Genomic DNA, 18,707 nt, shown 5'->3' with positions numbered 1-18,707 from the left:
CAATCGGTCACAGTTTCCTTGTCACATTAACACTCCAAAGCATGTCCTTCCCTCTTGTTCACAATACTCTTCCGGTTCATCAGCACCATCGCCACAATCATCATCACCATCACAGTGCCAAGTCCCCGGGATGCATCTGTGGTTTGGACACCTGAAATGGGAAAGAAATTGGATGCTAGGTAAACTACTGCTAAAAGAATACGGTTAATTTCAAAAAGTTGTTTTTATTGTACTTCATCACTTTTTTGCCATATAAATTCAAGAACAATATTAACATAGTGTAAACCACAACTAAATTCTAGTTTTAAAATACTTGACAAGAGCATTACCTAAAGCTATTAGGTGGACATGAACGTTCAGAACAGTGAAGAGAGTTCTCATCAGAATTGTCCCCACAGTCATTATCACCATCGCACAACCAATATGGTTCCACACATATAGTTGTGTTTTCACATTTGAGGTGGTTTGGTGGGCAGGTCACCTCAGGGCAAAGTTCAACATTTTCATCAGAGGTGTGTTTATCCTTACAGTCATTTACACCATTACAAACCTAAAAAAAAGAAAAAGAAAAAGAAAAAGAAAAAAAGATAAAACAAAAATTTTACAATATTTTGCTTCATTATACTCATTCTTATCAGACAGATCTTACACCCTTTGTTGTTTTTATGCTTACAATTAAAAAAGAAATTCATTAGATTGCTATTACATTATCAAGGATTCTTGCCTCCTATGTTTATATCTGAGAACATAAACTGTGCAACAAACTGACCAGAATACTGAAAATACCGTAAGGTAAATATCAATACAAGTACAAACCTGTGACTGTGGTATGCATCTGTGATTTGCACATGTAAACTCTCCATCAGCACATGGGGGATATTCACAACCTTCTTCATCTGAACCATCACCACAGTCATCTTCATGATCACACTTCCATGTTGAGAAAATGCAACGTCCATTCTTGCAGCGGAACTCACTTGGGCTGCATGTATGGTATGCTGTGGAAAGCATGAAAGAATTATTATCATACCTTAAGTCAGAAAAAAACTATATGAAATTAACATAACTGCATAATAGAACACTAGATGATATAGCCATACCTTTTCAATAAAATAAATAACAAATATTAACTGCCAACACATCTGACCACAACTTACTACAATAGTTCCTGTCTTCATCTGAATTATCACCACAGTCATCAGACCCATCACAAGCCCACAATCGTGATATGCATTTTCCATTGGCACAGTAAAATCTGTTTGCATCACAACTGTAATTCTTTGGGACACACATCTTGTTCTCATTTACAAGCTTCAAAGTAGCATTACATTTGCACTCAACCTGAGAAAAATTTAGTAGTAATTAACTTATTGTATTCAATATCAAAATATCCAGAAGATAACAGCTATTATAATTAATCAAATCTAAATGTAAATAGCATAAAAAAAAAATCTAAAATACCTTATTGTCAGGAACTGGGTGACAAGATTGTGCACATCCACCATTGTTTATTTCACAAAGGTTAATGTTGCATTTCTGTCGTTCATCAGAAAACACATGAATGTCCCTTGGTGATTCTTCCAACCTACGAACCATCTCTACCATGTCACCACCTGTGTATTTTTCTGCCCTAAAAACTCCTCTAAGTTGAAGGTCAGTCCAATAAATGAAATTTTTATGGACAGTAATGGCAAATGGATATATCGTGGCAGAGATAATGACCTGTGGAAAAGAAAAAAAAAAATTAGTTACATAAAAAAATATTTACATATACTTTCCCCCTCTTTCATAGTACAACTTTAAAATCAAAATACATACAAAAGAAATGGATAGCAGTTCTGAACAAAGGAATTTTGGTATTCACCTCTCTATTAGTTCCATTCAGATATGACCTTTCAATATTCTCTCTTACAGCATCTGTCCAGTACAGCATTTCTTCTTCATAGTCAATGGTCAAACCACTGGGTTGAGATAGGTCATTTCCTATGATGACTTGCCTAAATGACCCAGCCATGGTTGCACGATAGATCTTGCCCGAAGTGCCAAACCTTCCCCAGTCAGTGAAGTACATATGTCTGGGTGGGCAAGAGAAATCAAAATCAAAATAAGATATTCAGTCAGTCATAATAATTTCTTAGTAATTAATTTTTACAAAATGAATTTTTATGATAAATGCCATAATTCAACTTATGAGAAAACTACAAAATTCACATAATTCTTACCCTCTGCATGGATCCAAGACAAGAGCTCGTGGTCGCTCAACTTGTATAATCATAACCACATGCGTTCCATCTATGTTCATTGCATAAATACTGTTGTTTGCAGAGTCTGTCCAGTAGATTTTCTCTGATGTCCAATCATATGCAATGCCTTCAGGATTTATTCCAAATTGTAAGATCGGCTTGATATCATCCACAGAAGGTGATAAGCTAGACATGGTAGCAATCTTTGTGTCTGGTCTGATTTGTGTAAATAATAGTTTCTTGTCTTTGTAATCAAAATCAACTCCTACTACATTAGTCAAACCCTTAACTGCATCAAATGGTACAGTATTACTCTTGGGAGTTAGTGATAAACTTCGGATTTCAGTTCGTGTTGCAAAGACTAGATATTCTTTTGAATCTTCGCAGTCTCTCTTATTCTCTGCTAAAACTCCAGATGCACAGTCACACCTGAAGGTTAATTGTTTTGGATGATCCACAGGGAATGAGAAGCACAGCTGGGCACATCCACCATTGCCAAGTCTTGTACATGGGGTATCAGCCTGGAAATTTGAAATATAAATTATATTTCTCTACATATTCAAACAGATTTGCTCAATAAATGATTAGCAACCAAGGAGTAAAATAGTATGCCCTACATGATCTCCACTGAATTCCCTCTTCCTTGTTTTTTGTGAAAATATTTCATTCTATTGCTGTTAATAACGGTACTGTTTTTATTATATTTAATATTACGTTCATTACAATATAATCAAAAACGCTATTTACAATAAAAATAAAAAGGAATCTTTTTAATAAATCAAGAAAAAGGGTAAACAGGACATGACATATATATCATGTCATCCCAGCATTACTGGGTTAAATATAATAACTGCTTTATGAAACTGTAGTACCCACCTTTGAAGGCTGATTGGTAGAATCAAAAATAGCTATGTCTCTTAGATTTTCCATATTTGTCTTAAAACGTTCTGCTTGCGTAGTATTTCCTGGATATTTTGAAGCTCGAAAGATAGTATTGAGATTTCGATCAATCCAATAAACAAAGTTATTATTCAAAGCAAGACCCATAGGATTAGGCAGCTTCCTTCTAATGAACTGACGGTTTCCACCACTGAAGCTAACCTGAAAACACAAAGACCTCTCTATTAGATACAAAGCTTTTCCAGTTATTCAAACAACACTATCACATCTATTAAATTTCATAGTTATTTTAAATCACCTGCATATGTGTGCAATCAATACACAATCACTTTTAAAGTTTTAAGTATCAGTATAATAATTTCTGTGATTATTTCACTGTGTCAGAAGTTTTCTTTTTTATATACATACCTTATTAATGGAATCAAGTGCTGAATCCACCCAGTACACATCATGTGTGAACATATCCACAGTAATATCCCTTGGATTACTCACTCCACTAGTTACAATTGGCTGCCAATTCGTACCATCAAGATATGCCTTTCCAATCATAGGGAACTGTCCATAATCAATCCAGTAGATGTACCTACAAAACATCAAGACATTTCTTAAACTTGCATTTTGATAATAGGGATATCTTTACTTGCACATAATATCCAAAATTAATGGAATCTACACTGAATAAACATTTCAAAACTGCAGCTCCCATAAACATGAAATAGTTTAGTCCTATAATGATGAAAATATAACTAGTTTTAACTCGGTATGAAAGTAATCTGAAAATCATTAACTGGCTGCAATGATTATATCCTACCTTTTAATTGGATTGACAGCCAACTGTCTTGGGGAGTCCTTAGTGACACTCTTAAGCACCATTCTGTTGGTACCATCCAACCAAGATACTTCTACATATGTCTCATGCGGGAACACATTGGTGAAGTAAAGATTATTAGCAATCCAATCAATTGCAATACCCCTGATTCCATTTGACCCAATGCCAGCAGTGACAACTCCTTCCTTCTCTGTGCCATTTGGTCTTGATCTATAAATTCCATTAGAGCCTCCTTGATTAAACTCAATCCAATATATGTAGTTCTTGGAATAATGATAATCCACATGCAGGACATTGTGACCTGAAAATGAAGTTTAGATATATGTTAATGTATCTTGAATAATCTGTTACTGAATAATCTATTCATGGAAGTTATTTTCATTAATTCAACAGTTTGTTCTCTAATAAACTAACCAGGTTCAGCAATGGGTGCCATAGCCTCTCCTGCACCATCAAGACTGAAGCCTCTGACAATGTCTAACTGTGATACTATGGCAAATTTGTCATATGGTTTGCAACCCTTTTCTCCATCAGCTTTGTATCCTGTGGTGCATCTACAGGTTCGCTGCTTGTTGATCTTTGGAATGCAGATATGCTCACATCCACCATTGCCCACCATACAAGGATGCGAGTTGATGACTGGAAAAATGAAAATGTTATCAGTAATGTTCATCACCTAATCCAAAATCTGCTGAAGATTATAAGAGACATAACCAAACCCAAGGCATTCCATACCCATTCCCTCACTTCATTCATTAAAGTCGAAATAATTACATCTCTCTTAGCTAACTATCTTTGCATGTTCTCCACATACTTCTGTTACATTCTTTCTTTACTATCTGTGGCTGTCTACAGAGACAATAACTTCAATTTATCCAAAAACCCAGAAATGTTGTGTTCACTGTATATTTTGTTTTGTGAAATGTTCTGCACATAGATGGCTCTGCAAGTGCTTAGCCACAAGAGAGTCGATTAGTAGACTGTGACCTCACCTGACTTCACCTGTCCTTGAGTTTGCAGTTTTTTTTTTTTTTTTTTTTTTTTTTTTTTTTTTTTTTTTTTTTTTTTTTTTTACTATGCTATCAATATCAATGCAATTAGTTTTATTATAGCCTTTATAATGATTATAGTGTTGTTGACATTACTAACAGCAATACTAGATCCAGAAATATTTTCATAAATCAAGGAAAGTGCAAACAGGTGAGATAGGTAGTACTTGTAATTGGCTCACTGGTGACTTAGCACTTGTGGACCCATCTGTGTAAAAACAATAAATCCAACTCTCAGTGGGCATGTCATGTATGTACATGCCATCCCCAGTGGTTAGGGTTAAGATATCTTTTGATATTCTAATCTAATATTCCAGTGATACTTCACACAAAGCATCACTTTAATTCTTGAGTATTATTTCACAAAACACACTTTAAGAAACAAAGAAAATATTGTTACTAAATACTTATTTGTTTGGTATGATTTACACCAAAGATCAGTCTTCTATAACTGACATATTTGTGCATATCCCTTTTAAAGTTGTGATTACTTTCCCATGCATTTTTTATATATACTGTAGGAAATTATTTAAAATGAAGCTTCCATACCCACTATCAATATGAGACATGCCATTTCCCAAATCAAGCATTGAAAATTTGAGCTTGGTAGTGCAAATAGGAGAAGTCCATAAAGAATCAGAAAAGTAAAGCTTGGTGCAAGAGTGGAAGAAATTTACAGTGCATAGAGAGCAAAATCAACTGGCAAATCATAAAAGAAACTCATCTCAGTGGTTAGATCAGAACAAAGCTTTAATGACAATGTTTGATTTGAGTGGTGCACGCAGGGAATAGTGAAGTTCAGCACTTACTCTCTTCTCCATCTCACCTGGCCGCTTCTGGAAGACCTTAAGGGACTTCAGATCACTTTCGTTTTCCAGCAGCGTCTCTGGGTTTAGGCCATCAGGAAGATCAACACGCTCCACCTTCTCATAGGATGAATCAGATAATAGATCCTGAAAAGAATTAACTCATAGTTAAATTCTACTTCACAGCATGCATGCTAATACACAGATATCTCTAATCCATATATGATACTCGGACTTACTGAACAATGCTAAACTTACTGCTCTCATATACAGCTAAAGCCTTTGGTAGAGCAATGTGATTTGCCTCAGTCAGGATTTCTCTAATGTTACTACCATAAACATCACTTGTCATGATCTGCAAGAGGAAATGGTTTTCATGAAATTTAAGTATGTGGTGTCATACAAATCTAACAACATATCACCAAATTGCAAAAATTATTTCTCTCCTGTGTTTACCACCTTCACAAAAGCAGGGTAAAGGAATAATAAACCCTTGCATAATATACTGTATTCTTATAAATGTAAAGACAAATATCTAGTGATAGGAACATACAGCCAGTAATTGTGTATGAGTGGTCTTCTAAATCTAAACTAAATCTTAATGAACAAAAATAAACTATTGCTATCATTCTAGGTATTTTGCAGTAGCTGGAAAGACAAAATTAGATATGCAATCAAATAAATCTTAGCAACTGAAAAAAAACACAAATAACACACATCATATATACAAATATATACAAATCTTAAATGAAGAACAAATTTCCTTATTCATATGTTTACCTTTGAGATAACTTCCTCTCCTTGCTGCTTGTGGATTTATACATAAATATTTTTTCAGCTTAATGCCAACAGTACAAATTACTAACCAATTCATTTAGTTTTATATGAGACTATCATCTATAGTTTATAGTGTACACAACTAACATCTATCAGGATACTGTTTCTTCATCATACTCTTGGATAACAAAATGCTGAGTCCAAAGTTTAGCAGTTTCATACAACAGCCAAATGACTTACCTTAGCTTCATTACTTGTTGACCAGTACAAGCTCTTGGCTTCAATATCAATTGTGATATACTCTGGTCGGATATTTGTGAAATTGTAAAGGATAACTGGATCTGAACCATCCATGCTGACTTTGCCAACCTTTGCTGGAACCAGTACCACCATCATCAAGCCAGTACAAGAACCTGTTGCAAAAGCACACAATGCATTAAGACTATATTTTATTACTGCTTTTTGTGTAAAGAAACACACTACTGCATATACCACATGTTCTGTGAAATTCACTTACCCATCAACAGGATCCAGACACATGGACTTGGGCCTTCCATACCTGTGGCATTGCCATGTTATCTAAATGACACTCTGGTATTTAATCTTGCCATCTAACTTCAAGACCTCATGTTGTTAGCCACACGATTTCCAATATACATGTTACGGCCAACCCAATCCCATGCCATTGTATAAGGTGAACCACAATTCCAAAATCTAGTAGGTCGAACGATTGCCACCACCTATCTCCATTGTGTATATGGTACCCTGGCAAAAAAAGAAAAAAAAATATATATAGTACATATATATAGAATTCAGTAACTAAAACAACAAAAAAAAACTGATATACAAAACCAAACGTAATTACGAAACTACACACATTTTCACTGTCTTCTTCAACAGCTTCGATCCAGAATATACGATCCCCATTACGATCATAATCAAGCTGAAGACCATGTTCCACTCCCACAATGGGAGTCAGGAAGCCGGCTGCACCTTCTCTCCTGGTGTTAGCGCAACATCTACAATCTGGCTTCCTTTCATTAACCATAAGGTAAGGAGTTTCCCTCTGAAAGAAATACAGGAAAACATTATGGATTCTCATTGTCAGAAAAAGGTACCAATAATCATGAAAAATCCCTAATGTGTACATCTGCAATAAATTATCATCATACATACCCTGGTTACACTTTCCATCACTGGCTAACTTGTACCCTGGACGACACAAGCAGGTATGGCCACTAGGATGCTTCAGAACACAGAGGTGGTCACATGGATTTGAAGCACAAGGATTATTTTCTTCAGGCTATTGGAAATGAAAAAACAAAATATTATTTCCCTGGTATGGCTTTACCCTATTTTTTTTTCTTATTCTTTTTTACGCACATGTTTCTAGGGGCGCATTCAAGACAAGTGCAATTAATTTCATCATAAAAAATTAAATACACAAATATATAGCAGTTTATGTAAATAAAATATCCCACCACCATATGTGCAATTCAAAAACAACATTAATTTCTTTTTTTTTGGTGCACCCTTGCATGCATCCCCCTCACACAAACCATATCTATATCCATCTATCTATGTCTACTAAAGTTATATAGAAAAAATATCATTATACCAAATATTTTCATTATTCAGTTTGAAAATTGAAATATTCCTAAAATGATAAACAAACTAACTAAAAAAAACTATATACATTATATATGTGTGTATATGTATATATATATATATACATATATATATATATATATATATATATATGTATATATATATATATATATATATATATATATATATTATTATATATATATAGTATATATATATTATATATATGTATATGTATGTATATACTATATATATGTATATATATATATTATATATATATATAACTAATATCTATATGTATATAATATCATGTATTTATATATATATATAATATATATAATTATATATATGTCTATATTATATCTATATATATATATTATATATATGATATATATGTATATATATATGTTAATATATATCTATATATATATGTATCTCATATATATGTATATATATATATGTATATATATACTGATATTATATATATATGTATTACTATATAGTGTATATATATATCTGTATAATATATATGTATATATACTATAAGTATTATATATATATGTATTAATATATATGTATATGATATATAGATATGTCTAAGTAATATATAGTATATATATGTACTATATATTACTGTATAATATATGTATACTATATATGTCTATAATGTATATTTATACTCTGTATTTACTAGTTATCCTATATATATTGTATCATATATGTCATATATCTATTCTATATCTATTATATATCTTACCTTATATTATAATTAGCTATATATATATATTTATAATATATCATATCTTACTAAACTTATTATATATATAATATATTACTGTCTATCATATATATATCTATCTAGCTAACTATCTATATAGCTAGAATATAGATAGTATATACTATATATATAACTGTACTATATGATATATATCGATATAACTATAATATACTAGTATTATATTTATGATATAATTAATAATATTCAGATAATTACTACGATATATTACTATATTATATGATATAATCTATACTATAGTCATATATATACTTATAAATACTATAAACTATTATATAATCTATAATATCTATAGTATAATATAATATATAGTATATGATATATATATATATATTATATCACTAATAGACTATATATATTATATTCACTAATATACTATATATATATATATATTATATATGCGAGATTATTATACTATTATATATCTATATATATTAATATACTATTTATATATAATAATTATATTCAATATATATACTATAATATACTTATTATATATATCTAATATAATATGAGTACTATATCCCTATCATAACATAATATCTATTAATACATATATATGTTGAGTTGAACCAAATCACTGTAAATGATTACATGTATACTCAAAATTGAAACATATATCAACAATCGTTATCCACATCATTGTGTGCTGATAATCAGATTAACCTGCCTGTCTGTCCAATACTACATTATATTCAATAAATGGACAGTGATATTGATGGATAGTATATCTTTCACCTGAAATGAATAACATATTCAAATTATTTATAATATAGTAGTAGCCAACACACTGCAATTTATATATATCATAATATGTCATATACATCATACCTTTGATATATTACTGTAGCTTATTGTGATATAGTTGAGAATCAAATGTTAACTGGATGGTAATGCTATACCTAGAGGTATGTTACTATATGACCATTCACAATTACTATTGACTGAGATGTTCTGTCCTATATACACATATAGACTGCTCTTTAACTAGGTTCATACCCAGTCCTAAGAGCAAGAGACTGGAGGGAAAAGAAGTACCAATTGGCTACTTGGAAGATACCTGAATCACATGATGCAAATTAAGTATTCTAAGTTAGTAGAAGATGATTACACGGGCTCTAAGTCCTAATACAAGATCAATTAACCTATATAGTCACGTTACCTTCTGCACTTTGCGAAAGTTATATCATAGATATTAATAAATAATAATCTAACATAAATAATAATAATACAGTACTGATAAAGTATATACATGATCTGAATAATGAAAACCTTTACCTGAAATTCAAGTATGCAATGGATCATCCAATAATGATAGACTCCTTTCAATCATTGGGATCTGTATCCCAATAATACAGAAAGCTAAAGATGAATCGGGTTTAAGGTTCATGATAATTACTAAAAATAGTATAAATAGTCACATGAAGATACATCATTTCCTAACAATTCATATATATATATTATATATTATATAATATATATATTTATAACTATATATAAATAGTATACACATAATATAAGAGTAGAGTATGATATCACTATATATATAAATATTATATATATATATATATAATATATAATCTTATAGTACAATATATAACATAAATACATATATAAATACTATATATAATATAATAATAATATATGATATATAATATATTACTAATGATATATAAACATATATATACATATATAGATGACATATGGAGACTAATACTACATATATATTTTATTATATAAGAATATATATACAATAGAATATATATAGTATAGATAATCAGTATACAAAATATAGAATATACAGAGAATAGATGATAATACTATATAGGTGGTATATATATAATTATCATATATAATATATTATAAAATATATAATATATATATATATAAGATAATACATGAATTAATCTACTAATACTAAATCACATATATAAATATATATAAAATATTATATATATATATATATATATAATATATATATATATTATATATTTATACTATGTATATATACATATAGATATATAGTATGATATATATATAGTTTGATATTATTAGTATATACCTATTGATATCATATCATAATGAATACATAACACCATTATTATATCTATATATTTTATATGTATATATAGATAGATTGATATAATATAATAATATTAGTAATATAGCTATATAACTATAATTATATATATTATACACATATATATATACTAATATATACATAACTCACTAACTATATTATATATATAGATAATTATATAGTATATATTATATATCATTACATATTCTATATATATATATATATCATATAGATAATTTAAATATTAATTATATAGTAATATATATATATATCTATATATATGATCTATATATATATATATATATTATATATATGATATATATCTACTATAGATATATAAGTAATCTATATATCTATATATATATATGATACTGTCTGTATTATATCATAGTATCTATCTACATTTGTAGATATTATCTCATATTATATAATAGTCTCTATATATATAAATATTATATATCAATATATGTATAATATTATTTATATTATGTATATGCGATTATATCTATATTACTATAGTATTCTAACATACTACTGATGATAGTATAGTATACGATATGTATATATCTCTTATGTTATCTATCATATGATACTAATGCTTATATATAGCTATAGTACTATCATATACCATGATGACCCGATCATTACTTGATGAATTATTTAATTACTATAGTATTTGTATCTTATGTATATTATTAGATTTTTTATATATACTAACAATACTTATCTAATTAGATACAGTCTAAGTATATCTAATTAATCTTTTATTACTATGACTTTATGATATATATACTCATATAATATATATGCAGTATATTATCATGATATCATTATTAATTATAGTGTTTTAAACATAATCATATGTCTTACATTTGTTATTATTACTCATGAATATTTATTATTAATCAAAATTGTCATAGTAATTATGGACTGTCATCCTATATATGACATTCTAATATCTATCTTTAACATACTATAGTATATAACTAACTCTGTCACAGATACATCTACAGTAGTACTCATTTGTATACATATCTCTAATCTCAGAAGTCTATCAGTATTTGTGGACTATCTTACGATTAATATGTATTTTCATTTAATCCTCTGCACTACATTCCTAGTATATATCTTAGTATGTCTATTATTATGCTATTATCTGATAGAGACATTCCTAAAGTCTGAGGACTGTTGTCCTTATACTCTTGATACTGCACTTGTGAGTGCATCTATGTGTATATAATATGTTTATATATTAACTATAATATAATATTAGTATTTATATCATATATATTATTTTCCATACTATCCATATATATACATTGTATTTATATATAGCACTAGTTATATATATCTAAATCCTAGATATTAATGTTATGGCATATAATATCTATTCCTATAATATATTTTTGTCTTAATTATAAATATCATATACTAGATGTTACTATTGATCCATTGTGACCTTATATTGAATATATCATGAGAAGTAGAGTAGTAATTCAATGGTATATGTTTGGATATTATAATCATGACAATATTCATGTAAGTATGTTGCGTATAACATAGCATTATAGTAATTATATATTTTATATCTATTAGGTATATAGATATATCTATAATCATTCATATTGAAGATATATGTACTAGAGATACTAGTATATATGGATACTATTATAATATTATCCTATAAGATTTTATATCTCTATATGTAAACCCTATATACTGTCCAAACTATTCTACAGTCAATTAGGTATACCAACATAAGGATATATATGTGTACTATATGTTAATAGTGTTATATCTTATAACTTTAATATATAACCTATATTAAATTTCTCATCAACTGTTAGCTATCTTATACTTATTCATCCATATTTCATCTATATTCTCTACATGAACTACTGTATCATATTCTTACACTTTGACATAGCTTTACATTTTCTATTCCTTATATTGTCTATATTGTATCTATTTCTTATATATATAATATCTATTATGCATATGGTATAATTACTATATATTTATATGATATTATAATAATATCAATATATTAGGGACAATCCTATCAGTATAGAAAATATTTGGTAAAAATACATAATGATTCGACAACTATTATAATGTAGAGTTATTTAATTAACATAATTCTAATTAATTAATATATATTATGATGCATGTATTACTTATATTCTCCAATTTACAATATTTTTTTATCTCCATTTTATTTCTAACTTAAATACTATATTAAACATATATAACAATATATCATTATTCTAATTACTAGATACCTACAAGACTATTCTATATTAGCTATAATTCTATATATGCATAAACATATATACATAATATTATTTATATTATACATTACAGAACCTTCAGTGGTATTATTACCAATAAGTATATTACCATATTTTATTCGTCGCATATAGTCATTTACTATAATCTCATTTTAATATTCTTACAAAATTACTGAAATACACTAGTCCTAATAACGTAATCTATTTATATATTCTTTATTACACTTAGTATATACATATAACATATATTACACATTATAGTAATAAACAGAACTATATGCATTATATAACTATATATAATATATTATATTATATATATATATATATATCTATAATATTTCTATATATATATATACCATATAAGTATAATATATATATATAATTATATATCATATAAATATATATATAATATTATTTATAATATATATAATATATATATATTATATATATATATAAAGAATATATATATAATATATATAATATATATACATATATATACATATATATTAATCTATACTTATAATATATATCATATATATATATAATAATAATTACTATAATTATATATCATATATATATATAGTATTTTATATATATACATATCTATAATATATATCATATAATATATATTAAATATATAAACATATATAATGATTTATATTTTTTTATTATTTGTATCATTTTAGAATATTTCAATTAAACTAATATTAATATTTTATAATATTTTTTCTATATACTTTTAACATAGATATGGATATAGATATGTTTTGTGAGGGTATCAGCAAGGGTGACCAAAAAAAAGAAATTAATTTTTTGATGAATATTGGGTAATTATACATAAATGCATATATTGTGTATTTAATTTTTATGATGAATAATCACTGTCTTGAATGCGTAGAACATTAAAAAAAGAATAAAAAAAAAATGAAGTACAGAAAAATATTTGTTTTATTAATACTGAGAAATATTGTGCTCAATCATGTGAACCTTTTCTACATCTATGCCATATGCCGTCCAGGTACATTACATTGGAAGTGTAACATATGATATAGGATAATTATTGGATGTAACATAGAATTTATGATTTTTACCTTTTATAAAAACATATGAAATTCATAATTTTTCTGTATTTTCAAAATCTTACTTATGTAATAAGGAACAATTGTAGATCCACACAGAGAAAGTACTCAATCATGTATGGAATGTCTTCATTTATATGTAATATATATATATTATGAGTGTTAGACATATTTTAGTTCTATACGTTTTTTGTATATCATTTTTTTGTTTGTTTATACTGAATTTATATATGTATATATATATTTTTTTTTTTGACAGTACCTATACACATGAATAGTGTCATCGTTCATACTAGATTTTTGATTTTTCACCTTATAAATCATGGGATTTTGCCTAAATGTATATTGGAATCGTTGGTAACCATGAGGTCTGATTAGATGAGATTAAATACCAGTATTTAATACATGAAACATATCCCATCAGTTCGGATGTTATGGGTAATATTAGAATTATAGCATATTTTCTTTACCAAAAAGCAGTAATAATATAGTCTTATCATGTTGCTTAACGGTTCTTGTACTCTGATGTGTATGATTCAGAAATTCATCACTATGTTAATCCAGTCCTTTACATTTCCTATCGAAGATTACATATGTATAACAGAGCTGTACTGTAACAATATGAAGCTAAGGTATCATTCTTATGAACGCTAATGTGGAAGATTTTATCAAATATGATGAAACAATATCCTGTATTTATTGTTCATATAAACTAATGATATTCATATAAACTAATGAATTTTAGTTTTGTACTGTTACTTAGCGAAATATTTATGTTTCCACACAAAAGAATATTCGTATTGAATGAAATTTTTCTTCATTAAATTTGTAACATTTATAAGATTGGGAATTGGTTTTTCAGTGTAAGATTGATCAAAGTGCACCAAAAGAAATAATGTTTTTTTTTGATTTAGTTTGGATATTTTATTTCATACTGATTTTTGTTTAATTTTTTATGAGAATTATTCCTTTCTTGCTGAAGTGTAAAGAGAAGAAAAATTTTGCAAGGGATTTTTGTTTTTCACCAATATAAAAAAAACTCTTCATCATGACATTGTTGTTCTAAGATCCTAGGGCATACTGCTCTCCAAGGTTAGCATGAGGAAAGTTACAGTAGTATGAATATTATGATGAGATTGTTCATGATTTATGTTTAACAGAAATTCCATAATTGTTTCTGGTATTTTTCGATGAACCACCTTGGAAAGAAGGAATAAGTAAAGGAGGAGGGGGGAAAAGTCTTAGCTTTTGTATGACATATTTGGTCTTTTGATGCAGTGATTGTTAGCGAATATTTTTGAACTTTTTTTGTTTTTATACTTCTTATTTCCAAGTAATTTTCTTTTGGGCATTCCAATGATAGTTATGGACTTCATTACCTAGATTTAATGCTGGAATATACAACTTAAGGGTTGCCAAATGTATTGAAATTTTGGTAAAAACAAAAAAAGATTTCAATTTTTCTTTTTCTAAAGTGTGTTTTGTGAAATATACTCAAAGGAATAAAGTGAGCTTTGTGTGAAAAAAAAAAAAAAATACACTGAATATTAGATTAGAATAATATTCAGGGTTAACTTTTAATAACTAACCGTCAAGGTCCTGCTCTGACCTAGGCCACAATGTCTACTGTGATACTATGGCAATTTGTCATATGTTTGCAACCCTTTTCTCCATCAGCTTTGTATCCTGTGGTGCATCTACAGGTTCGCTGCTTGTTGATCTTTGGAATGCAGATATGCTCACATCCACCATTGCCCACCATACAAGGATGCGAGTTGATGACTGGAAAAATGAAAATGTTATCAGTAATGTTCATCACCTAATCCAAAATCTGCTGAAGATTATAAGAGACATAACCAAACCCAAGGCATTCCATACCCATTCCCTCACTTCATTCATTAAAGTCGAAATAATTACATCTCTCTTAGCTAACTATCTTTGCATGTTCTCCACATACTTCTGTTACATTCTTTCTTTACTATCTCTGTGGCTGTCTACAGGAGACAATAACTTTCAATTTATCCCAAAAAACCCAGGAAAATGTTGTGTTCACTGTAGTATTGTTTTGTGAAATGTTCTGCACATAGATGGCTCTGCAAGTGCTTAGCCACAAGAGAGTCGATTAGTAGACTGTGACCTCACCTGACTTCACCTGTCCTTGAGTTTGCAGTTTTTTTTTTTTTTTTTTTTTTTTTTTTTTTTTTTTTTTTTTTTTTTTTTTTTACTAATGCTATCAATATCAATGCAATTAGTTTTATTATAGCCTTTATAATGATTATAGTGTTGTTGACATTACTAACAGCAATACTAGATCCAGAAAATATTTTCATAAATCAAGGAAAAGTGTAAACAGGTGAGATAGGTAGTACTTGTAATTGGCTCATTGGTGACTTAGCACTTGTGGACCCATCTGTGTAAAAACAATAAATCCAACTCTCAGTGGGCATGTCATGTATGTACATGCCATCCCCAGTGGTTAGGGTTAAGATATCTTTTGATATTCTAATCTAAATATTCCAGTGATACTTCACACAAAGCATCACTTTAATTCTTGAGTATTATTTCACAAAACACACTTTAAGAAACAAAAGAAAATATTGTTACTAAATACTTATTTGTTTGGTATGATTTACACCCAAAGATCAGTCTTCTATAACTGACATATTTGTGCATATCCCTTTTAAAGTTGTGATTACTTTCCCATGCATTTTTTATATATACTGTAGGAAATTATTTAACTGAAGCTTCCATACCCACTATCAATATGAGACATGCCATTTCCCAAATCAAGCATTGAAAATTTTGAGCTTGGGAGTGCAAATAGGAGAAGTCCATAAAGAATCAGAAAAGTAAAAGCTTGGTGCAAGAGTGGAAGAAATATTACAGTGCATAGAGAGCAAAATCAACTGGCAAATCATAAAAGAAACTCATCTCAGTGGTTAGATCAGAACAAAGCTTTAATGACAATGTTTGATTTGAGTGGTGCACGCAGGGAATAGTGAAGTTCAGCACTTACTCTTCTTCTCCATCTCACCTGGCCGCTTCTGGAAGACCTTAAGGGACTTCAGATCACTTTCGTTTTCCAGCAGCGTCTCTGGGTTTAGGCCATCAGGAAGATCAACACGCTCCACCTTCTCATAGGATGAATCAAGATAATAGAGTCCTGAAAAGAATTAACTCATAGTTAAATTCTACTTCACAGCATGCATGCTAATACACAGATATCTCTAATCCATATATGATACTCGGGACTTACTGAACAATGCTAAACTTACTGCTCTCATATACAGCTAAAGCCTTTGGTAGAGCAATGTGATTTGCCTCAGTCAGGATTTCTCTAATGTTACTACCATAAACATCACTTGTCATGATCTGCAAGAGGAAATGGTTTTTCATGAATTAAAGTATGTGGTGTCATACAAAATCTAACAACATATCACCAAATTGCAAAAATTATTTCTCTCTCTGTGTTTACCACCTTCACAAAAGCAGGGTAAAGGAATAATATAACCCTTGCATAATATACTGTATTCTTATAAATGTAAAGACAAAATATCTAGTGATAGGAACATACAGCCAGTAATTGTGTATGAGTGGTCTTCTAAATCTAAACTAAATCTTAATGAAAAAAATAACTATTGCTATCATTCTAGGTATTTTGCAGTAGCTGGAAAGACAAAATTAGATATGCAATCAAATAAATCTTAGCAACTGAAAAAAAACACAAATAACACACATCATATATACAAATATATACAAATCTTAAATGAAGAACAAATTTCCTTATTCATATGTTTACCTTTGAGATAACTTCCTCTCCTTGCTGCTTGTGGATTTATACATAAATATTTTTTCAGCTTAATGCAACAGTACAAATTACTAACCAATTCATTTAGTTTTATATGAGACTATCATCTATAAGTTTATAGTGTACACAACTAACATCTATCAGGATACTGTTTCTTCATCATACTCTTTGGATAACAAAATGCTGAGTCCAAAAGTTTAGCAGTTTCATACAACAGCCAAATGACTTACCTTAGCTTCATTACTTGTTGACCAGTACAAGCTCTTGGCTTCAATATCAATTGTGATATACTCTGGTCGGATATTTGTGAAATTGTAAAGGATAACTGGATCTGAACCATCCATGCTGACTTTGCCAACCTTTGCTGGAACTCCAGTACCACCATCATCAAGCCAGTACAAGAACCTGTTGCAAAAGCACACAATGCATTAAAGACTATATTTT

The 18,707-nt window shown here is 28.7% G+C and overlaps 1 protein-coding gene across 1 annotated transcript in view; it reads right to left on the bottom strand.

Moving 5' to 3' along the window:
* Window positions 1–34: 34 nt before the first annotated feature.
* LOC119573451 (low-density lipoprotein receptor-related protein 2-like) overlaps window positions 35–18,707 on the bottom strand; it is a gene marked incomplete at its 3' end in the record, with an annotated part of 29,726 nt that continues 11,053 nt past the window's right edge. The window contains 14 exon segments of the mRNA XM_037920677.1: window positions 35–151; window positions 330–550; window positions 817–998; window positions 1,158–1,341; window positions 1,462–1,722; window positions 1,865–2,075; window positions 2,223–2,764; window positions 3,120–3,344; window positions 3,552–3,726; window positions 3,955–4,273; window positions 4,387–4,611; window positions 17,490–17,618; window positions 17,731–17,827; window positions 18,494–18,668. Of these exon segments, the coding sequence (XP_037776605.1) occupies window positions 35–151; window positions 330–550; window positions 817–998; window positions 1,158–1,341; window positions 1,462–1,722; window positions 1,865–2,075; window positions 2,223–2,764; window positions 3,120–3,344; window positions 3,552–3,726; window positions 3,955–4,273; window positions 4,387–4,611; window positions 17,490–17,618; window positions 17,731–17,827; window positions 18,494–18,668 (3,063 nt within the window).

This window comes from Penaeus monodon, chromosome 5 (assembly GCF_015228065.2).
Source record: "Penaeus monodon isolate SGIC_2016 chromosome 5, NSTDA_Pmon_1, whole genome shotgun sequence".
NCBI classification, from domain to species: Eukaryota; Metazoa; Arthropoda; class Malacostraca; order Decapoda; family Penaeidae; genus Penaeus; species Penaeus monodon.
Note: the sequence above shows the minus strand (reverse complement) of the source record. Positions and strands in the feature narration are given on the sequence as shown.